General features: G+C 41.4%; 1 protein-coding gene across 1 annotated transcript in view; it reads left to right on the top strand.

Moving 5' to 3' along the window:
- BRWD3 (bromodomain and WD repeat domain containing 3) overlaps positions 1 to 23,788 on the top strand; it is a 49,272-nt gene that overhangs the window by 9,437 nt on the left and 16,047 nt on the right. The window contains exons 6-23 of the mRNA XM_059859225.1: positions 1,198 to 1,296; positions 7,314 to 7,474; positions 8,431 to 8,652; positions 10,020 to 10,120; positions 10,755 to 10,825; positions 11,666 to 11,766; positions 12,918 to 12,958; positions 14,367 to 14,471; positions 15,432 to 15,585; positions 16,007 to 16,141; positions 16,524 to 16,652; positions 17,053 to 17,278; positions 17,917 to 18,087; positions 19,620 to 19,803; positions 20,250 to 20,343; positions 20,928 to 21,077; positions 22,549 to 22,625; positions 23,248 to 23,425. Coding sequence (XP_059715208.1) covers positions 1,198 to 1,296; positions 7,314 to 7,474; positions 8,431 to 8,652; positions 10,020 to 10,120; positions 10,755 to 10,825; positions 11,666 to 11,766; positions 12,918 to 12,958; positions 14,367 to 14,471; positions 15,432 to 15,585; positions 16,007 to 16,141; positions 16,524 to 16,652; positions 17,053 to 17,278; positions 17,917 to 18,087; positions 19,620 to 19,803; positions 20,250 to 20,343; positions 20,928 to 21,077; positions 22,549 to 22,625; positions 23,248 to 23,425 — 2,399 coding nt within the window. The remainder of the gene's footprint in view (positions 1 to 1,197; positions 1,297 to 7,313; positions 7,475 to 8,430; positions 8,653 to 10,019; positions 10,121 to 10,754; positions 10,826 to 11,665; positions 11,767 to 12,917; positions 12,959 to 14,366; positions 14,472 to 15,431; positions 15,586 to 16,006; positions 16,142 to 16,523; positions 16,653 to 17,052; positions 17,279 to 17,916; positions 18,088 to 19,619; positions 19,804 to 20,249; positions 20,344 to 20,927; positions 21,078 to 22,548; positions 22,626 to 23,247; positions 23,426 to 23,788) is intronic.

Below are 23,788 nucleotides of genomic sequence, written 5' to 3'. Positions count from 1 at the left end.
TCCTGGGAGAGGAGGAGGGATGGCAGAGCAGGACCTTCCTGTTTTGGTGGCAGTTGAGCATTTAATTCCCTGCATCCTGTGAAGTCACACCGTGATGCTGATCCATTGGATATCTCCTGGAGGGATGAGCTGTTCCCAAACACATTGCCCTACAGAGTTTTGGGACTGAGTCTTGTTTTGCCTGTGCTTTGCTGTAATTAGGTGCAGAAATTCAGGTTTGCAGAGAAACATTCCTTCCCTGCACACTGTTTGCAGCTTAGAAGCAAACAGCAGCAAAATGTAAAGAGAAAATAAACATTTTTCTGCAAGGGAACAGAAGGGTTTAGGTGGATGGATCTATTTTAGGAGGTCTGAGTGCTGTTTTTAATGAGTATCATTTAATACTCTGTGCAGCAGTTTGGGGTTTAATCAGAAGGTGCTCTCAGGAGCCTCTGAGTCACCTCAGCTTGTGCACTTTATGTTCAGAGACCTACATGGTGCTACACAGATCCACCAACCTGCGGCACTGTCCTTCTGTTTCAGCACTTACTCACCGTGGAAGCTCATTTCTCTCCCTCCAGATGGCCAGAAATGGAAGAAATCCAGGTCTAATTTCTGAGGCACTTTGAACAGCCTCAGAAAAATCACTATTGTTCTAGAGAGGAGCCTCTCTGAGGCCAGTTGGCAGCAGCGGGCTGGAGAGTCTTTAAAGAGAACAGTCTTCACTTTAAAACAATGATTTTTTTTGGGGGGGGGTGGGGTGCAGAGGAAAATCTGCAAGGAGGGCACATTGCCACATATTGCAGGAAAACAGATTTATTGGAAAAAACCCTCACTTCTCTCACTTCTAGGCAGCAAAATGTGAAATCTCAAATGTGCAGTTCCTAAGCAGAGGTGCTTTAAGTGTTGGCATTGCAGAAGGAAAACATGGCAGAGTTCAGTTGGGCCTCAATATAAAGTGCACCTACTTTTTAAATTCACTTTTTCTCTCCATGGATTTAGAGTCAATAATCACCCAAATTAAGCAATAATAAGTTGAAACCATTTACAATGACACTGCTGAGGAACTGGAAATCAGAGTCACAGTCTTTTAATGTGGAATCTGACAAAGTGCTTAATCAGACAGATCTTATTCTGGGCTGGTGGGAGTGGTCCTTGATCTCTTGATTATTTAATGTATTGATTATTTCTTGTCCCTTGTCACTCTTGCTGGTGCAGACTTCAGACACACACTATGGAAAGGATCTGCATTTGCAGCCCTGCACAGGGGCCGACCCCCCGAACTCCCGGTGAACTACGGGAAACCACCAAACGTGGGTGAGTCTGGAAGTCCATGAAGGGTCCTTCTCTCCTCTCTGTATTTATTCCTGTCCCACAGAAAGTTCCTCTCACTGACTAAAACACTATTCTGAGTTTGCATTAATGTTTTCTCTGGCATTTCATAATGAATTAATCTAAAATAGATCTCTCCCTGACAATAAGATAATTTTTGTGTTATTCAGGCTTGGATTTTCCACAGTGTGTGTAGCCATGGTTTGCATAGTTGTTTGGAGGGCAATGGGCTGGAGTATGTTTTTATGATACGTCTCCATGATATGAACATGTGGTTGTAAGATAGGATGGGCATGGTCACAGGAGCATGGAATCCTGGAATCATCATGGAATCCTAGCCAGAACAAAGCGTCTGGCTCCCAGGGAACTTTTTTGACTCAAGAATTCCTTTCAGTTGGATTATGACAGAAAACAGACTGCTTGTAACATCCCTCTCCAAAAAGGAAATAATCACCAAAGCAACATTTGTGTTCCTTCAGCCTCAGTTGTCCACACAATTAGATAAAGAACTTGCATAAAACTCAGATGTATGTGGGCTCTCAGCTTACATCTCATCACAGAGCTGCTCTGTTTTATATAAACTCAAGTGTTTGCCTTGTATGGTTTGAACTTCCATTAACTGTTTTTATCTCAAAAAAAAAAAAAAGATTCTTGCAGGCATAAAAGTAAATCCTGGTTTGTTTCTTTTTAGGGCATTTTATCTCTGTGCAAATGGATACATTTTCCTGCTTTGTCAGGGAGTCCTTTCACTTATGGATCCTCCCTCCCTTTGGAGAAGCAGGGATGGTGCTGGCAGTTTTCTGTTTCTACCCTATCTGTGTATTTATTATTTTAGGCTGGTTCTGCAGTTACTTTACTGTGAGCAGTTGTGCTGATGGATTACTAATAGTCTGAATTGCAGATTTATTGAACACAACTCCTCTGGTTGTATTTCTGCATGGATTCTTGGATCAATTCTTTCATCAGACTGGGTGTTTTTGGAATATGTGGTATTATTAATGAGGCATCCTGGCAGATTGGACTTCAGCATTTGTCATGCTTTCATGGCAAAGGACTGTGCTGCTTGCTTGGTAACTATTTAGTGAATTAAAGAACAGAATAATTTTTTTGTTTGGGTGTTTTCCTAATTGTTTTGTTTTTTGGTTGTTTTTTTTTTTAAGAAATGCAAAGGTGTTATGTGGAAAAGGGTCTTTCATTCTTTCATAGGCAGGAAATCATTTATATAAGTATTGATTCCTGGAAGAATGCAGTTCTTGGTGTAGCTACATAAACTACTACTAGGGGAGGAAAATGTACATTAATGTTAAAAGAAGGATTTGACTTCAGGCAGGAGTTTGATTTTGGGATTCCTTGTTCATTCTGAAGAGGAGATCAGAAAATTCTTTGTCTCTTTGTGCAAAATGGAGGTTTTTTCTCTGGTGAGTGGTGCTAGCCAGAGATGCTGCAGTGTGTTTGTGTTAAGTACAAGATGAAGTGTGCCCGACCTCTTTGGTATTTTGGCATAACTGTGAATTCCCACCCTGTGCTGGCTCAGGCAGATGGACTTCTCTGGAATTACTTGCTGAAAGAGTTGGGCTGAAGTAAAAGACACCCATTAATGTGTATTCAGGAGTGAGGTGATTGTTTAAGTACCTGTGCAAAGTGGTAAATAAGGTATAGAATGAGAGGAGTATTCTCACATCGTTTCCCTTCCAGTGATAAGGATTTAAGCTTTCCACCATAAATGCTGAGAAAGTGGGGTCACTGATGGGATTAACTGGGAGGGCCCAGCTGCAAGAGTTGGGAGTTGCAGTGGTTTCCTTTCCATGTGGTTGGGATGGGACCTTGTGGTCCATAATCCAAAATAAAAGGTCCTGCAGAGTGGAACTGGAGCAGGAAATCCTTGTTGCCTTTTCCCAGCCTGTTTGTGCAGAGCTGGGCATCTTCTGGCTGGGAGAGTTTCTGGGAAAGTGCTGAGCTGTGGAAGTCATTCCCAGGGATGTGGTGATCTGCTGGAGTGGGACAGGGAGGGAAAACACTGGCAGAGGATGCCAACAGGATGCCATGGAGGAGGAGAGTCTGCTTGAGCCTTTCTGGGCAGCTTTTGCTGTGGTGGAACTTTCAGGGCTCCCTTTGTGCTCTTCCAGACAGAAAGTGGAAAGACTGGTCATGCAGTACCTCAGGACTGGGAGTGATTCCCCTTTGATAACTGCTTTTGATGATGCTACTTCGATTTTGTCAGGGCTTTTTTTTTTTTTTTTTTTTGAGCTGCTCTAACCTGAGGATGGAAATAATCACCAAAGCAACATTTGTGTTCCTTCAGCCTCAGTTGTCCACACGATTAGATAAAGAACTTGCATAAAACTCAAGAAATGAATTTCTGAGTTTTCTGTGGGCAGCTGTTGTTAGTGAAAACAACACAAAATTTGGAAGCAGAAGTTTTTCAGCACAGTCTCAGTGAATAAGCATTTCAGCTGGGTGGAAATTCACAGCCAAGGTGATGCAGGTGCCTTGGTCCTGCCAAGGAGCAGCGCTGGGATGAGGTCAGGAATCGATGATGGTTGTGCTGGAAATGAGTTCCATGAGGTCAGCAGCTCCCAGAGCTGGAACATGCTGTGCTTTTGCTGCTTTTCCTGGGTCCAGGCTCTTTGTGGCCACACAGGCACTCTCTGAGTAGGTGTTTTCCATGTGGGAGCCAACTGTGTTTGTGTCCTGGCATTCCCATGAAACCTTGTGTCTCTCCTGGGAGTGGTACCCGATCCCTGCTCGATCCCTGCTCGGATTTGTGAGGAAGGCAGAATCCAGGTCCTCATTACAAAGTCACACTGCTTCTTGCAAAGGTGAAACAGTCTGATAGGAGCTCATCACCCCTGAGAAACTGATTTTAAAACAGACATTTGCACCAGTTTACCCATTTTCTAATTTTCCTTGCAAAAAGTAGATCCAGACAAGGGTTTTTAGGGAGAGCAGGAATTCCAGTTGGTGCTGCTCAGTGACTTTGCCTCACTGAAATGCTTGAATTCCTTCTGAGGTTGTGATGTAACTTTGAAGTCTGGGCTTTGTTTGATGATTTTGTTTTTTAAATCCATTGGTGGGTTGTTGTTGCTGGGTTTGGGGTTTATCCTTCCTAGGTGCTTTCTTGCAAGAGTTGTTGCATTGTGCCCTTACCTACAGTAGAATGTGAGGTAAATTGTGATTTGGGAATTGCTGTTGTCAGCTTTCAAGCACTGCAGTTTTCCTTAAGGTGTGGCCTTCTAGGACCAAGGACTGTGGGAAAAAAAAGAGAAAAATGCCTGTATTTTACAAGCTGGTAGCTGGAGGAGCTGAGGTGGCCCTTCAGTGTTGGGACAAAATTAACTTTTCTTATCAAGAAGGCTGGATCTCCTCCCTTTTTATGGGAAATAACTGTCTTGAAAGTTTTTCCTGGCAGGGAATAGTGAGGGGGTGGACTTGGCAGCTCTTACATCCAGTGTGGCATGAAATACATCAGTTAATGAGATAGGTTAGTAAAATTTTTTAGGGTTACTAAGTTGCTGTTTCTCCATGTGGGAATTGTTGGGTTTTAGTGCTTTGGGGCCTTAGGAGGACAATAACTTCATTGTGTTGTAGAAAGGAAACTTGACAGGGATTTTTGTCATGTGGGGGTAATTCCCTATTTAGATATTGTGTATTAATCTTCCTAAAAATACAGGAATGGAGAATGTTTGCTTTGTTCCTTTGAAGCAGTGATAGTTTTTTTTGTCCAAAGATGCTGTTGCCTTGATAAAGTTGTTGCTCCTCATGGCTCAACAATAATTCTGGATGTCTCTGACTGAAGCATTTCATAAACAGGGCTTTTTATTTGGTAATTATCCATGGGAGATGGAGAAGTTTTATCCCCATTGTGCAAACAGGGAAATAAACACATTAAAAAAAAAAAAAAAAAGAAATTACTTTCATATCCGCTGAAGCTGAACTGATTGCAAGGCTGGGAATCGACCGGAAAAGTGAGGTGCCAAAACTGTGGGATTTTGGTGCCTTTTGGTGCTTCCTTCATGGGATTTACAACAAACAGCAGTGGGAAATGTTCAGAAGGATTGCAGGGGGACACAGAAAATATTGTGATTATTAGGAATATTTTGACAGAGAGTGTATCTTTTTAATTCACACAGTTCTTCGTGTGGTTAAAAAAACATTCACAGCCATTTGAAATTGCTTACAGGCAGATACACTGTCATTATGTATTTAAATATATAAATATATATGAATTGAAATGGTTGAAACCTTGAAAGGCACAGCAGAATCACCATGTTGCTGAATGACTCCACGTCTCTGTTGGCACACAGGGTGGGGGAAAGGGAGGTGTAATCTTTTTAAGAATTCAGCTTTTAAGCTGTCATAGTTGAAGAGTAAATAAAATAATGTGTAGGCAAAGCTGAGGTACCTTGAACATTTATCACGGCATGATCTCTGTGTTAGAGGTAAGAAAAAGAGTATAAAATTTCAGTTTTATTTTGCTCAGGGTGACAGTTTGGTTTAACAGCCCTGTATAATATTAGGTGTCAATTGAATAGTAGGTAGGTAGTAAATTAATTTGCTTTAGTGTGTTTTGCTTTTTAGTATTGCTGAATGTGTGTTTTTACATGCAAAGCAAATATTGACTGAAGGTGAGGTTATGCTGGAGCCTGATGGCTTTTGCAAGCATCTTTTATGCAGCTTTTTTTCCCTTGTGTCATGTTTCAATTGCTTTGAGTGATTAAAAATAATCCACATTTCAGAGCCTAAAACTGAGACACAAAAATGCTTTCTCTAAAGCTGGAAACAATTTCTTTTCCTTGCTTGTGTGTAAATACTTCAATGGTATCAATTTACACCAGGAGTTACTGGTTAGAAACTCTTTGAAATGGCACTTCTTGACTTTGTAGATTAATTTTTTAACATATTCCATGAGCTTTTTTTGGGTAGATTGGCAGCGATATCATGAGACAATTAAGACATGGCTCGAGTTTTTCAGTAGACTTTTAAGCTGAAGGAGTGAAAGGCACTAAGGAGCTTTGTGGGGCTCCTGTGAAGCCCAGCCCACATCAAGGTGCAGGGGAAGATAAGGAATTGCTCCAGGGGATCTGCTATCACAGGGACTCCACAAACCCACCAGCCCAGCTCTGTTAGGTCCTCAAGTGCCACTGAAAAACCCTCTCAAAACTTTCAAATCCAAAGTTCAAGTGCTATGAGTGAGGATAGGTTAGGGAAAACAGAAATAGGAGAGAATTGGTGAAATTAAATACCCCAGAATGGTCTCAAATTGTGCATCCAGTCAAAGGCTTTTTTTACAGGGTGGGTTGGTGCATTCAGGTTTTAGGCTGTTCTTGGAAGGGCTGCTGGCTATGGAAAGAGTTTGTTGTGGTTGCAGTTCTTTCTCCTACCTGCCATTCCTGCACTGGGAGTTTTCCAGCAGTGCCACCTGTTTCTTGTTCTTCAATTCCACTGCCATGGGAATGCAAGGCTGTGGATGTGGAAGTCCTTTGGCCCTCACATGTGATCTGGAAGCCATTCCAAGGAAAGATTTTTATCACTTTTTATCACTTCTTTTGTCACAAAAAGACACTTTAACTAGTATTATACTCTTCTTGTAATTAATATTAGTAACATGTAATTTCCTAAATTTCAAAAATTTCCTTTCTTCCTTCAAAGATTTTCCTTAAAGATTTTCCACATCCATGTAGGATAAATGTATCTGTTACCTGTCCATGAATTGAACATTGGAATAACTCCCAGTTGTGGTGGGAACTTTTCATTCTGCTTATATTTTTGGTAAGGAAGCAGGTGCAGCCTGTGGTGGATACTGAAAGGCTCCATCAGGAGTGGGATTTCTTTTTATAACACTGGGCAGAATGTTCTGATAAGGTGGAAGAGGTTCAGATTTATTACTGATTCTAATAATAAAGTCATTAATAAATGCTATATTTGATTTATTATTTATTTACTCTGAGTTCTGGACAAAATTCATGTCTCACTGTTCTTTTTGCTTCTTTTTTCTCTCCCAGTTCATATCCTTTCTGCCAGGCAATTAACTGGATGTGGCCGTTTCAGCCACTTGTTCCCAACATCCACCTACCAACACATGAAAATGCACAAGAGGATTTTGGGGCACCTCTCCTCAGTTTATTGCATAGCCTTTGATCGCAGTGGGAGGAGAATTTTTACAGTAAGTTTAAAATTTGGACCTTTTTCTTTTTGAAGATTGCTTTGTTTGATTTGATTTCTTTCTGATTGAGAGGGAGATGTGACTTTGTTCAGCTGCAAGTTGCTTTTCTACTAAATTTATGTTCCTGCATTTGTAGTGTGTCAGTGAATACTTGACAATTATTTAAGTTTTTCTTCAGAATGCAGTGATACCTGTTTCTGTGGTGATGCCCTTGCTTTTTGTTGGGCATATTTAAAAATCAAGAGATTTTTCAAATGAGTGTTGCATTTTTAGCTGTTAATCCCTGTGCATGGAGTGACAGGACAAGGAGGAATTCCCACTGCCAGGGGAGAGGGTTAGGTGGGATATTGGAAAGAAATCCTTCTCTGTGAGGATGCTGAGAGCCTGGCACAAGATGCCCAAAGAGCTGTGGCTGCCCCATCCCTGGAGCCAGGTTGGGCAGGGCTTGGAGCAACCTGGGACAGTGGAAGGTGTCCCTGCCTTCCAAATAGATTCCTTTCCAGCATAAACCATCCTGTGATTCCATGATTCTCTTTTATCTGATTGAAATCCTAGACTCCATAAGATGATCCCCAGGCTCCACAGTTCATAGAATTAGAATCCCAGAATGGTTTGGATGGGATGGAATATTTCAAAGTCTTCTGGCCCCACCCCCTGCCATGGGCAGGGACACCTTCCCCTAGCCCAGGTTGCTCCAAACCCCATCCACCCTGGCCTTGGACACTTCCAGGGATCCAGGAGCAGCCACAGCTTCTCTGGGCAACCTGTGCCAGGGCCTCCCCACCCTCACAGGGAAGGATTTCTTTCTAAAATTGGATCTCAGTGGAATCCCATGGGGTTGTGCTGTCAGTTCATGGGGGTTGGGATCCCTGTCCATCTGCAGTGATCCGTGTGTGACATGCATGGGACCTATCCCATATTTTCTGTAACCTTTGGGGATTCCTGTGCCATTCCAGGGGTCAGATGACTGTTTGGTGAAGATCTGGGCCACAGATGACGGGCGCCTGCTGTCCACCCTGCGGGGCCACTCAGCCGAGATCTCGGACATGGCCGTCAACTACGAGAACACGCTGCTGGCCGCGGGCAGCTGTGACAAGGTGGTCAGGGTGTGGTGCCTCAGGACCTGTGCCCCCCTGGCAGTCCTGCAGGGCCACTCAGCTTCCATCACTTCCATACAGGTAAGGACTGATGGGTTTTTCCCCTAAACCCTTCAGTTAGAATGGCAGTAAGAGCTGTGGCGGTCAAGGAGAAAAATCAGTCTTTTTGGTTGTGATTCGTCCCAACTCAAGGATGTTTTTCCTGGTTAACTCAATCCTGTGGTGCCCAGGGGAGCATCCTCCTGCTTCCATGTGCTTTTAGCTGTGTGATCCCACTGCTGCTTCCTTAGGTCTACAAAATGGGAGATCTGATGCTCTTCTAGAGCAACTCAGAGAGCAGCAGCATCTGCTTGGCTCAGCTCGTGTTTGGCATCCTTGGTGGTGCTCCTGGCACAGCACCTGACCCAACACTCTTGTGTTCACTGAGAATATTTGTTTTTCAGAAGGATCAGTTACAATTCCTTAATTCCCATTTCTTGTTTCTTTGTTATCTTAGTTTTAAAGAGCTGCTCTGGATGTTGTAGCAAATGCAGATTTTCTTTAAAACAACTTCACAACTGCCAGGCAGAAGGCTCCAAAAAACCAAAATTCCAGGATGAAAAAGACAATCCCTGCAATTTGGCAGGTGATGCAATTGAGGGGAGAGTGAGTGGGACTGTTTGGCTCAGAATCCCTCTCTCCTGGAGTGGTGCTGCCTTGGATTCACCACAGGCTTCTCCATCATGCCAGTATTCCCCAGGAGTCTCGTTTCTCCCCATTTTCCCTACACTTCCAGTTTTGTCTGATTTCAACCATGTAAAGGTGATTGTATTAGAAATGGCTTTATAACTGGTGTATAAGTTGTTTACATGTTTATGTATGTATAATATATATATGTGTGTGTGTGTGTGTTTCCCTCAAGTTCTTTGTAAAACTGAGTTTCATAATATAATTTAAAATATAATCAGTCACTGCTTTTTGAGGAAGCAGTGCTGGATTCCTTTATCAGATTACCAGTTAGACTAAGGATTAAAGGTATTGCTGCAGTTATGAAATTAAGAATAAAAAGCTTTCCCACTCCTTAGAGAGTTTTTGAAAGATAGAGGAGAGGGGATCCTGCTGTGCAGCTGTGCTTTGTTGGGCTTGGATGCAAGAATAGTTGTATGTGCCATGTTTGATCCAGTTCTGTCCTAGAAAGAGCTGGTTTTGCCCCATTTACAGGGTTGGGCTTGTTTCATTTCTCTAACTTCCTTTGTGTTGTAAAAACAAAGAATTCCTAACCAAAATGTAGGTGTTTTCCATTTCCTCAGCTTTATTTTTATGGAAGTTCAGGTTCTGTGCTTACCCCTACTCTCTGTATTCCTGGGGAGAAACTAATGTGTTAGTGAAAAACATTATTGTCAACAAGTTTCCAGTATGAAAGGAGAGAAAATAGGAGCTGCTTTAATTGTTACAACTTTTATTTTTAGTTCTCTCCAGCAAGGAGAGGAACAACTCGATACCTCACTTCCACTGGTGCCGACGGAACAATCTGCTTCTGGCAGTGGCATGCAAACACCATGAAATTCAAGTGAGACTCTTGAGATAATTACAATTGTTTGAACTCAAGGAGGAATTTATTTTTAATTTTGGCATGGAGAAGAATGCTGAGATAATGAAATAAGGGTGTTTTCTTGCTCAATAAACTGGTGTGTGGGGCCAGGAGCGCTTTGGGGTTCTGTGGTGTTGGAGCTCAAAGGGGAGGCAGAGATTGGGGTTGTTATTTCTGAGGTTTGTGCTTTGCAAGACAAAGTTGTGCAAGAAATTCCAGCTTTTACATTCAAGATTAAATCCCTGTCCAAAATTAGAAGAATTAATTTGCTTTTAATCAGAAAAATGTACATATGTAGATGTCATCAAACCCATATTTAATCAGGGGGAAATGCTATTGGAATAATGGTTTGGCAGGGTCTGTTTTAAATAGATTTGAATTGGTGAGGATAATGATAAACCAGTTCAATAATCTTCTCAGTTTAGAGAATTACTGTTTTCTTATTAAACAGAGGAAGGAAATTCCTAAAATGAAAAATAAATTCCAGCAAATCTAGGTGAGAATTATAAAATTAAGAGATTTAAGATGAGCTTGACCTCAACCTGGTGAGCTGCAGGGAGCTGTTTGTGTTGAACAAAGAAGAAAAAATAAAAATATTGTGTTTTGCATGTAGGGATCGTCCTGTGAAGTTTGCAGAGAGGTCCAGGCCTGGTGTTCAGATCTCCTGTTCATCTTTCAGTTCTGGTACGTGTCCAGCATCAGCTGTTTCATGAATTTGGGGCTTTGGTGACAGTTCTGTTACTTCTCTTTAAATACAAATAGTGTTAAACCCTTTTCCAGTTAATTTTATTCCTGTCAAATTGTGATTATTGGAAATCTTCCCTGCAAAGTGTCTCCCTCAAGCTTTTTCTCTTTTTCCCTGTAATTTATGCTAAAATATCTTGACCAGTTCCAAGGCTTTCAGTCTCTTGTTTTGCACATCAGAAATATTTCTCTGTAACATCCTTTCAAGACTTTACCTTGTGAAGTTTTTGAGTGATAAGTTGTGGAAATCCTCTGTCAAAGATTAGTCTTTTGCCAATCTTCCAAATTTGGCTGAATTCTAAGATGATCAATTCAATGTATTGGAAAATTTCAGCTTAACAAACCTCCTTTGCAGCTTTAAATGAGCAAAAATACTGATTTTTACAAAAAAATATGATGTAATTACTCATTAAATTTGCTTTTTGAAATTGAGAACTTTTGTAGAGCCACACTCGTTTTTTAAAGCCAGAAATCCTGAATGAACTAAACCCGTTTCAATGCAGTAAATCACAGAGTAGTGCCCTTTGTGAGAAATATTGTAAAGAAATTGCAATAAAATACCTTAATCACTGCATCCCAACTCAGCAATAATTTCTCTGATATGTGTCAAGCAGATATTGAAACTGCATTTAAATATTATATTCAACATGTTTACATTGAAATTTTCTGTTTAAAGCTAGTTTGCTGCTTTGACAAGAAAGCAGCAAATTAAAATAAACAAAGTTAAAATAAGTTGTTGCTTGGATGACTTTTCTTCTCACAGAGAATTCTCTGTTTTAGGTGGCATGTTCATTGCAACAGGGAGCACTGACCACGTGATAAGAATTTATTATTTGGGCTCAGAATCTCCAGAGAAAATGGCTGAGCTGGAATCTCACACGGTAAGAGGCAAATCCAAAAGAAAATCTCTTTTTCCCTCCTCCCTTTTCCTCATTTCAGGAACTTGACTTCTGTACATCCTATTTTTTTTTTTTTAGTTTACTGTCTAGAGTTTGTTTGGCCTTCAAGGTTGTGGTATTTGAATGCTTGGAAATGTGTGGGGTGTTTATTTTTAAATCCCTCTCAGGTAAGAGGTTTGTGCACAGTAGGCTTCATGTATTTCATTCCCCAGAAAAGTGAGGGACCAGGTGATTTTCCCTTATTCTTGAAAGAATTCTATGTTGGAATGAGGAATTAAAACAGTTTTAATGCACTGTGTCATATTTTCCTGTTAAACTTGCTGTTGAATGTTTAGTTAAATCCACATTAGACAAAGTAATTCAGATTTTGGACTGTGCTGTCAAAATTTGGATCACAATGGTAACTTCTTTTAGAAAATAAAGCTTAAAAGCATATTTTTTTTCAGATAATGCAGAAAGGTTCACATCAAAATTCAGACTATAAATTTAGCACCTCAGGAACATTTTATGGGTTAAGCCCAAGGTCTAAATTGATTCCCTGAACTTCAGTGGGAGTTGTGGCTCTCACATTGAAGTCTCCAAGCCAACTCATCTAACAAATATTTTGCTCACAAAAGAAAAGGATGTTTTCTGTATTGAACAGGTTTGGAAGAAGATGTAATTCCTTTAATTTCTTAAATCCACTCTTAATCCTGCAGACAGCTGTCAGCTCCCCCTAAAACAAATCCCAGTTACCAGGAGATAGAGACATCAGTGGAAGTAAGGAGAGCAAATCATGGAGCCAGCACAAGTATTGGGCAAATTAAAAAAAGGGCAAAATTATGTCTAAAATATAACATTTGTTACTCAATGATTTGTGAGTGTTAATAAAGCCAAGGTTAATTTTTTTGATGCACTTTCATGGTAGGTGTAAAAATTGCAGGAAACCTCCACCTCTCTGAAGTTTTCTATTTCAGTGTTTAACACAATTTCTCTGGTGAAGTTTTAACTTAAACTTTTCTGTACTTGAATTTTTTGACCTTTTTTTTTTATTTGCCAAGTAAAAATCTCATGGAGATTTTAGGCTGATCTGATTTAAGGAGATCTTTTAGGCTGAGTTTTTCACTTCTGTTGTTCTCCTCCCTCCTGTTTAGGACAAAGTGGTCGCAGTGCAGTTCTGTAACAATGGTGACAGGTGAGTGCTGGGTTTTGGACCTGACAATGATGATATTTAATTTTCCAAACAACATTTTGTGGAAAATTTGGCACAACAGGAAGATTTGCCTGTGGGCTTGGCTTAATCTTGGACAGATTTTTTATTGCTGTGTGTTGCAAGATGTGTGTCATGTCCACAAGCTCGAACTCGTTGTCGTCTGCTGTAACAACAAAAATGTTCTGTAACTGTGCTTTTAATTTGGTTTTTCTTTCAAACAGCAAATTGGAACCCAAATTTTATAACCTTCTGTGTAAGAACCTTCCCAGGTAGCCCCCAGAGGGGTTGCCTGTGGAGGAAGAGCATAGTAATCAATGTCATCTAAAACAAAAGTTAGTAAATATAGATGTTTTTATCTCAAATTTGCTCTTATTCCTTATTTTGCTGGACAGGAGGTTTAAGGGATGTGCCTTTAAGGGATGAGCCTTCCAAGCCCAACTGTAGCTGTGCACCTGTACTTGGAGAGCTTTGTCATGTGGAATTATGTGGGAATGTGCAGGGATAATTGTACCACCAGTTCCTTCCAAGCCATTGAGAGGGAAGGAGGTCACATACTCACTGAAAATTATATTCTCTAGCAATGCTTTGAAAGGAAAAGGGGTATCTTCCTCTTAATTTTAATATAAAGAAGTAAAATTCAGAAGAAAATTGATTTGTCACAAGCATTTTCAAACTCTTTTTCATCACAGAGAAAAAAATCAGACCAACAAAACTGAAAAGGTGAAACAATTACTTCATAAAATTGAGTAGATTTGCCTTTTAAGTGTAATTTTGTATATAAATGGAATATACTTCCAAAAAGTATTACTTGAGGAGCTTTTTTCCCAGTTTCTCAACAAAAATTATTTCAGTGATATCGATGGCCAAAGCATTATGATGTGGTTAAATACATTTGTTGCATACTTGAAATTTTTTAATAAGTAGGGCTTTAAAAATGAAAATATTCCTGTTCAGCTCCACAGGCAGGACAACCTCCTTGTGCTGCATTTGGCTCTTTCCCTCGCCTGTCTTCACCCTGTGCCTAAGTTAATGCATTATAATTTATGCCAGACTCCTGGCACTCAGTTTCCCTTTCTTTGCTGCCACTCTGAGCTGCTCCAGGGATTTGCTGATGTCATTAAAAAGGGAATGTGCAGCTCGTATGAATTACGACATTGAAGTCATTCCAAGGCCATCTGCTGCTGGAGCCAAATGTAATTAATCTGTGGGCTAGAAACTCTCTTGTACCCTCCAGTATCTGAGAGGAAAATCGTAACCTCATGAGTGAGAGAACTAGAGATGCACAAGTACCCACTTCTAAGTCTAATATGTATAATTTATTGGTGTCCATGTGGGGATGAAACCATCTTTATTCAGAATTTCATGGCTTTTTGTTCCCTTTGCCCCACAGCTTAAGGTTTGTCAGTGGAAGCAGGGATGGAACAGCAAGAATCTGGCGTTACCATCAGCATGACTGGAAGAGTCTGGTCCTGGATATGGCTACAAAAATGACAGGGTAAAGCAGAGCAAGCAGAACACACCTCATGGGCACATTTACCTGCAAGCTAAACCCTCCATTATATTGAAAACTGGTTATTTGCTTCCAATTCAAATTGATTTCCGTGCATTTATTGAAAATGTCATGGCTTTGTCAATTTACACAGTTAATTCACCCCCAGATAAATAATAATCTGTTGGTACTTCCCTATCCTAATGGTTGAGGAATATTTGGTATTTTACACATGAAATAAGAATGTCAAATGATTTGTCTCACAGAAGGAGGTTTTGGTAGAGCCCCAGTGATCATTTACCAATATACATATATATGTATATATATCCAACATGGTTCTTAACATTGTATTTCTACCTTAGGTTTCCAAATAAGAGGTGAAATTAGTGTTTGGTTCTCAGGTTCAATTAAGGTTTTGAGTTTTTCTTTTTGTGATCCTCAAGTGACTTCTCTAAGTGCCCTGTAATTGAATTGTAATTGAATATTCACAACAGCAAAGAGCAGAAATGGAGAAATCCATTAGGCACTTGCTTTGCAGAATTCTCCATATTTCAGTGGTTGCATTTGCAGTGTTTGCAGTCGGAAGTGTGAGTTGGGTTTATTTAGCAGGTTCCTGCTCTTTGTGGAGTTTACTGATATTGATGACTGATAAGAAAAATGCCTTGTAGGAAAAAGCCTAATAGAGCTGAAAGGAAAAAAATTGGGGTAGGGAAGGATGATGGCTTAGGAACAGAGGAGAAAATGTCCTTTTTAAGGAAATAGAGCTCTATAAATCTCAGTGGCACTGAATATTTCCTGTATTTGCTTTTTACCAGTGCAGAACCATCCTTCATTCTCCTGCCTTAGCCAGAGTCACAGAGGTGCCTGTGATCCATCCTCCCCCGAATTTCATACTGAATTACCTCTCCTAAGTGTTTCCATATGTAGTTACTGATTTATTCCTTTTTAAATTGCTGATTTCCTTAGAAACAATGTGGCATCTGGAGAGGACAAGGTCACCAAGCTGAAGGTTACCATGGTGGCTTGGGATCGATACGATGCCACCGTCATCACTGCAGTCAACAATTTCCTCCTCAAAGTGTGGAACTCATCCACAGGGCAGCTTCTCCATAGCTTGTCTGTGAGTACAGTTCCAGGGGGGAGTCCCAGGTGGGTGTAGTTCACTCTGAGGTTGATTTGAGGTTGAACTCATCACCGTTCCCATGATGAGGGTTTGGTGTTGAGGTATCCAGTTGTCCCCTGCCTGCTGGGAGGAGGGTGCACCATGGGGACAGGAGCTGATGTGCAGGATCCTGGTGATTGCTGGGAGCCCTTTGGAGGCTCCATGTGTGCCCTGGTGTCTCCTTCCTCCCCATCCCTCCCAGTCTCAGCAGTGCTGTGGCAAAACTGTGGCAGGAATGGTGACCAAGCACAGTTCCAGTAAACTGAGGTGTCCTGAGTGACTCCCTGATCTGGGATGTCCTCTCAGTGACTCCCAGCACATCTGGAGGTACCACATGGAGAAATAAAACTGCTTTTTTTTCCCCCTGCTGTCATTGCAGGGTCATGATGATGAAGTTTTTGTTCTGGAGGCTCATCCCTTTGACCAAAGGATTGTGCTTTCGGCGGGACACGACGGGAATATTTTTGTTTGGGATATAGACAAAGGAACAAAAATTCGCAATTACTTTAACATGGTAAGAAGGATCACAGAAGGTTTGGTTTTTTCTTTTTTCACAAAACTGGTCTTGAGACAAAAGCAGATTTCATTAAATACCTCCAGAGCCAGTACAGCTCTGAGATCTTTGGTGATCTTGCCCTATGACTGCCATTAGCATTAAATGTAGACTTCCAGGTGGTTGTTGCAAAACATACATTATAAGTTGGGCTGAAATTTCAGAACAGAGAGAAAATGTGAAGTTTTACTTTGTTATTCAGTTTAACTCTAATAAATAAAAGTGTAAATCAGTCTTGAGTGAGATGAGAAATCACAGAATGAGGAGCACAGGGGAAATGTTTGTGAAAATGCTCTTATAGAGAGTGTCTGGTTGTGAAAGGAATTCTCTGTGCTTGGTACAGATTGAGGGCCAAGGCCATGGAGCTGTTTTTGATTGCAAGTTCTCACCAGATGGGCAGCATTTTGCCTGCACAGACTCTCATGGACATCTGCTACTATTTGGTTTTGGATGCAATAAATATTATGAAAAGGTAGGTTGAATGAATTTTAAACTCTTCCCTGTCTTGACCTGATTTTGTCTTAGAAGTATTTGTGTTACAATTTATTCCCTCAACCTGCCCCAGACAAAATAATAATTAGGTCATGGAGCAGTTGCTGTTTATCTAAATCAAAAAGATTTAGACAAGAGACTCTATAGATAGAGGAGAAAAGCATTAACTTCTCTGTCCACCTCTCTTGGCCTATTTTACTGTTGAATTTCTGCATCAGGCCTTGGTAATAAACCACATTTGTGGTAGGAATCTGTTCTCTGTCATAACATTCCTTGTGCTGATCCCAAGTGTAGGAGTTGTGCTTTGTGGGAGCCATTCCAGAGCAGCAAGACAGCTGCAAATGGCCATTGATTGATTTCCTGAATTACTTTTCTTTCAGATTCCTGATCAGATGTTCTTCCACACGGATTACCGGCCCCTGATCCGGGATGCCAATAATTATGTGCTGGATGAGCAGACTCAACAGGCTCCACACCTTATGCCTCCTCCATTCCTGGTGGATGTTGATGGAAATCCTCATCCCACAAGATTCCAGAGGCTGGTGCCAGGGAGGGAAAATTGCAAGGATGAGCAACTTATTCCTCAGCTGGGATATGTGGCTAATGGTATTCTGTCTGAAGCTCATGAATAATAGAAATTTGGCACAGTATTGAGCACCACCTCCTGGGATGGTGCTGTGAGGATGTATAAATTAATGGTTTAAATTCAGTATACAGGTAGAAGAGGGGGTGGGGTGGGGTTATGTGTGGAATCAAATTGACTGGAGGCAAGAGTATTCCAAAATCTGTGGATTTTTCCCAGGTATATGGCAGATGTTTAAAGCATTGTCTATTAACCTCTAACTGTGGATGTGAGAAAGCAGGCAGGAAGGTGGGGAGGACATGGAAAGCCAGCTTTTGTTTTGTAAAAGAGTTCTTTTTTCTTGTATACACAAACTTTAGCAAAATGTTGATCTCCAAAAAGACCTTCCATTCTTACCTACTGAAGCATTATTTCTTTCTGCTGTTTCTAATGGCTTGTGTTTATGTTCTACGTGTGGTCTGGAGTTTTAGGATTTTATTGCAACTTCTCTTCTAAACTTTGCCTCCATTTATTACATGAGAATAGAAAGCCAGCTGGTGATCAGATGTTTTGCAGAGCAGACAAATTGTGGTGCAGAGTTTGAAATGGGATTATTTCTATGCTGTTTGCTAATGTAGAAATCCATCATTTTATCAGCATTTGTGGCTTTCTTCTTGTCAAGGTGATGGTGAGGTGGTCGAACAAGTCATTGGGCAGCAAACCAATGACCAGGATGAGAGTATCCTTGATGGAATGATCAGAGAGCTCCAGAGGGAACAAGATCTGAGACTAATTAATGAAGGAGAAACTCTTCCAAACCCTCCACTCAACAGATCCCACTCTGTTAATGGAGGTCAGTGTCCAGCCTTATCCTCATCAGTTCCTTCCTTATCACAGGAAGGACTGAGCAAAATGTTAATGTCAGTTCTGACACATTGCCTTTGAAGATGCTTTTTTCTCCTCTTCTTGTACACCTTGTTAACCCCTGTGGAGCACTGGGATGTTCTGTGGATTCCAACAGAGGAATTATAAATTTAAGGAGCAACTGAGGGCACTCAATGGTCTAACTGGGCTGTATCTGATTGTTTGGAGTTATTAGACTGGAATTATTCCTGCTATAAACCAGTTTCCTGAAAAATAAGCATGAAGTTCTCTGTATTGTGTTGATATCAGTGCAGAGATGAAGCTTCATAACTGCAAAATGCCACAATGAAAGAATATAATTAGGGGCTGTCAGTGGAATACAGTGTTGTGACAGACTAATGGTTTCCCGCTGCAGCGCAAGGCTGAGCATCAGTGCTAATAAAATAAACATGTTGCTCTGTCTTAGTGTTTCCTTAGAAAGCTTGAGATTATTCTCCTGGTAAGTGTTCTGCTACTGTGATTTTATTTTTAATACACAGAGTGATTAAAAATTGAAACCGCACTCAATCAGATGTGAGCAGCTGAGTGAGTGCAGCTGATGGGAGGGAGCAGATGCCCAGCACTGTGCTGCAAGTCAGCCTGAGCCTTGGGAGAATTCACAGCTGCTAATAAATCACTTCTAGGTTAAGTGACTGATTACATGTGTTTGAAGTACATTTCCTGGCAAAGCTCATTAGGATTTGGATGTGGAATTGCTTGTGTTTCAATCCAAGAAAGAGTAAGAAAAATATTAGGGAAAAATAGGAAAATGCATTTTTGCTTTGATCTAAGTTGATATTTCAAAAAGGTTGCCTAAAAGGCAGCTTCAGCTCATACAAAGTCTTTTCTGCTGCTTAGGATATGTTGATGTGTTGTACAGCCCCAGTTCCCAGTTTCATTTGTGTGTCCCTGTAGTTCTGTAAAGGAGTTTCCAGATAGGGGTAGTGTGGAAATCAAAGCAGTTCCCTTCTAGAGCTTGCATTGATCAGTGACTCTGCCCACAGGAACTGCCCATTCGAGTAAGTTAATTGGAGTATGTATAAAGTATTTAAACAGATATTTTTATATGGCTTTGCACAACCATAAATGCAATATTATCCTTTGATATACAGTATTTAAGCCTGTGGAAACTGTGAGGGAAAAGTAAGGACAGTGATGGCAGTGATTCCATTATTGTCAACCTTTGTTTATCAATCTTTGTGCCTTTAAATTGTGGATGGGATACAGGGGAGGAATTGTTCCCTGTGAGGGTGGGGAGGCTGCCCAGAGAAGCTGTGGCTGCCCCAGGATCCCTGGAAGTGCCCAAGGCCAGGCTGGACATGGCTTGGATCACCCTGGGCTAGCGGAAGGTGTCCCGTGGCAGGGGCTGGCACTGTTTGATCTCTAAGATCCTCCTCACACAACCACCCCATGACTCCACGATTTTATTGGTGGTCCATGGAAGTGAAGAAGCTCTTTCTCTCTCTCTCTCTCTCTCCCCAGCTCTTCGCAGCCCAGGCTTGGATGTGGCCTCTCCTCCCAACGTGGGGCTGCGCCGCAGCGGGCAGATCGAGGGCGTGCGGCAGATGCACCTCAACGCACCCCGCAGCCAGATGGCCACCGAGAGGGACCTCATGGCCTGGAGCAGGAGGGTGGTGGTCAACGAGCTCCCTCCAGGCATCAGCAAGTAAGAGGCTCAGTGGGAGTGGGATGAGACATTCAGTTGTGTAATGTGGAATGATCCTTCCGTACTCCTGGAATGAGTTTTGGGCTTTGGGGCTTGGTTGGTTGGGTTGTTTGGAATGTTGGGATCAGAATGGAGTTGAGAATGGTAATTTCTTCTTTTCACAACTCAGTCTTTCTTCAGTAGTCCCAAGTACCACATTTTCCTCAAGCTTTATTTAAAAAAGACTTGAAAATAATTTTAATACATTTGAAAATAATTACGGCTGCTCAGCTAACAAATACAGTTTTTTAACTTGTGATTCCAGGAGCAAATAGATGGATGCTGCTAGGGGGATTTTCACACAGATTTCTTAGAGCAGCACAAGTATTTTAATGTGTATATTAAGGAGGCTGTTGATTTCCATGATAATTTAATGAATATAATGTGTGTTTCTTATGTATAATTAGGGTCCAGGAAGAATGTCGAGCTGCCAAAGGTGAAATAGAAATCAGTTTATACACTGCTGACAAGAAGAGAAAGCCATCCCACACCTTACAACGGGTGAGTTAGTGCCCTGGAAGAGACAACCTGGGTGGGAAGCAGTTCTGAGCACTAAGCAACAACAATAAGACCAACAAAAAACCCCAAACCAACTTTATTGAATTATTTAGAAGATCAATAGTCCTAATTGTTTCTCTGGCTCACTGTCTTCTTCCTTCTGTGTAACTGTGATTTGGCTGTCTGTGATATCCAAATAGTGGTAAATCTCTATCCTTGAGGTTTCAGTGGTGGAAAGATGCTGGGAAAGGAAAATCACAGAGCCACGGTGGGTTTTCAGTGGAAAGTAGAGGTGCCAAACTTTTACAAGGGCTAGATTTATCTTATGCAGAGACTGCAGGAATTTTATAGAAAAGAGTAGTATTTTCAATCATTTCCTTTCCATAGACTGCTACTTTATAAAGTAGAATTTCTGTTGAACCAAGAATCCGCACCTAAAACATCCGCAGTGTGTCACAGATACTGTCTAATTATTTCTTACTGCTCAGTTGTAACTGGGGTGCAACACAGCCACTGTAACCAGGCACCTTTTCAGTGTGTAACTCACGAGTGACTCGCTGATGTGTCCCTGTCTGTGCCCCTGGCAGAGCGAGCTGCAGGCGGGCGGCGGGCGCTCTCTGCGCAGGAACCAGCGGAAGCGGCAGCACGCGTACCAGACGCGCTCCACCATCGAGCACAGCCAGCAGGGAGCCAGCCAGAACCCCTGTGCCCGCCACGAGTCCGACAGCTCCTCTGAGGTCTGAGCATCCCAGCACCCTCCAGCAGCTTCCCCCTTCCCAAATCCACATTAAGGTTCCACGTGTATGCTGGAGGGAGGAAGTTTTGTGCATCCGAAGCTTGGTTTGAGCTGGAGCTGCCAGGGCTGGGGTGGGGGGCAGTGAAATGAGGTTTTTCAAATGTATTCATGGCAAAAGGCAGTGTAAAAATAACATTGGCCCATTCCAGGATGGGGGTGGTCACCTCACGAACAGGGACAGGGTAGAGGGATTTGACACATCCTTTGTCTCCTCCTTCAACATGGGTGATGGAGCAAGGGGGTCCCAGTGCTCTAAGCTGGAGGGCCGTGACTGAGAGTGATCAACTCCCAGTCAGCCCTGAGCTTGTATGGGATCTGCTGCTCCAGCTGGATTCCTACAAATCAGTGGGGCCTGAGAGAATCATCCAGTTAACCCAAGAATCCTCAAATTGCTGCTGATGCTATCACAAAGCCGCTCTTGATGATTTTGGGAATCCAGAGAGGTTGTGGCAGGGACAGGACCCAGGGAATGGCTGGAGCTGTGCCAGAGCAGGCTCAGGCTGGAGATCGCGAGAAGTTCTTCCCCCAGAGGGTGCTGGGCCCTGCTCAGGCTCCCAGGGCACAGCCCCAAGGCTGCCAGAGCTCCAGGGGGGTTTGGACAGCACTGCCAGGGATGCACAGGGTGGGATTGTTGGGCAGGGCAAGGAGCTGAGCCCTGATCCTTGTGGATCTCTTCCAGCTCAGGATATTCTGTGATTCTCCACATGGGAAGAAACACTCAGGTCATTGAGTCCCTGGGATTTGTGGTGTTCCTGTGGCATGTTGGTCTTGGAGAGTGAAGGATCATTTACCTAAATGTCAGGACAGTGTTCAAAAGTAGCTTAAAACAGCTCCATTATTTTTGGAAACCTGAAACATTTTCAAGTAAATTTAACTGGGTTGTGTTAAACCACTTGCTATTTTGGGATTTCGTGCAGCACATGGATTTTGGGTCAGGACTTTGATTTCATTTTTCAGTGCTTTGATTTCATCTACATCTGTAGACTGCTGTTGAAAGAGATTGAGTATTGGTATTTATCATTGATTTTGGCAAGGGAAGAACTTAAAATATACCAGATAAATATAACTTGTTCTCCTTAAGGAAGAGAGTGAACATTGCTGCTTTGTAAATGCATTGAAAATAGAGAACAGCTCAAAAAGCTGGGCCCTGGGCAGTAAAATTTATTAATCAAACATCTAAAGAACTCATTCTGTAGTTCTGATATAATTAAAATTCACATTTATTTTAAAGGAGCTATATAAGGATATTTTATAATATTAATTAAGGTACAGGAAGAAATTGTGGATTTATTTCTTTAAAGCTAAACGAGCCCTTGAATGCAAAGCTTTCCTCATGTGACACAACTTGCTTGCAAACAAAAATGATACATTTTACCCTTGGCCCCAGAGTGATCCTCTTGTTTTCACTACAGGAAGATGAGACTGTTGGCACAAGTGATGCATCCATGGATGATCCTGTGGCAGCCTGGCAGAGTGAAAGCAGTTCCAGGTACCTCCCCTGGGCTCTGAATTGGGAACACTGGTTTACTATGGGAGTTGGGTAGGACACTTGATACTGAGATACTCAGACTTCATTTTGAAGATTGATTTTTAACCAGTTCTTCATTAAACATTTCACAATCATTGTGAATTTTTTTCTGTTCTTTTCAAAGTCAAGAACAATTCTAAAAAACCTTTCATAAGAAGATATTGTATTTAATTAAGAGCTGCTTGAAAAAATCAATGCCAGCTTGCCATATAAATCCTGTACTTGTATTATTTGGTATTGAAGAAGTCAGAGCTGGATTTTTAGGGAAGGTCTCTGCTTCTTTAAATGTTCCATGGGGTTTTTGCTGCCAGTTCTTATGAAGTCAGTCTGTGAGTCAGTGAGATAATAAGAATTGATATCAGCCATAGATATAGTTCTACTGTGAGTTTCAAATTGATAAAAGAATTTACTGAAATCACAAATCAGAGAGCACTTGTTTTTCTTTAAATTCACATGGTAACAAAATTCTGTGCTAATCCTGAGCAGAACCAGGAGAGCAGGTTGAATGGTTGGACTTTTCAGTCCCCTGTGGGGAAACTGAAGTTTTCTGTTCTCTTTCTTACAACTTTTTTATTATCTACAGTGATTCATCAAGTGAATATTCAGACTGGACAGCAGATGCTGGGATTAATCTGCAGCCTCCAAAGAGACAAACCAGGCAGGCAGCTCGGAAGATCTGTAGTAGTTCTGAAGATGAAAATATGAAGGGAACAAAAGGGCTGGAGCCAAAGCGAAGGAAACTGAAACAGCCGAGGAAGAAGGTCAGCACGTGTAATTCTTAGTGTCTTTTGTACTTTGTGAATATAAATTTAGGTTTTAGTGGTTGTTTTCAAAGTAAAATATTTTATAAATGGGCATAGAGTAAAAAAATATTTATAGAGATCACAGTAATTGTGCTACCAGTGGTACAAAGAAATTTTATTGTTTGTTTTATTGGGCTTCCATGTTTCCCACAGGGGTTCCTGATTTCAAATGCCATTTTTTTCCTCTCAGATTTATGCTCTTCACCACAGTCAGGTTTACAACAGGGTGGTTTTGTTGTAAAATTATAATGGATCTGTATTGTATTGACATGGTCAGATGTCTTTTTCCTGGTATTTTTTTAAGACATTTAGAATATTTAT

This window comes from Haemorhous mexicanus, chromosome 14 (assembly GCF_027477595.1).
Source record: "Haemorhous mexicanus isolate bHaeMex1 chromosome 14, bHaeMex1.pri, whole genome shotgun sequence".
Taxonomy (NCBI): Eukaryota; Metazoa; Chordata; class Aves; order Passeriformes; family Fringillidae; genus Haemorhous; species Haemorhous mexicanus.
The sequence above is the reverse complement of the archived record's forward strand: the minus strand, read 5'-3'. Positions and strand labels throughout refer to the sequence as shown.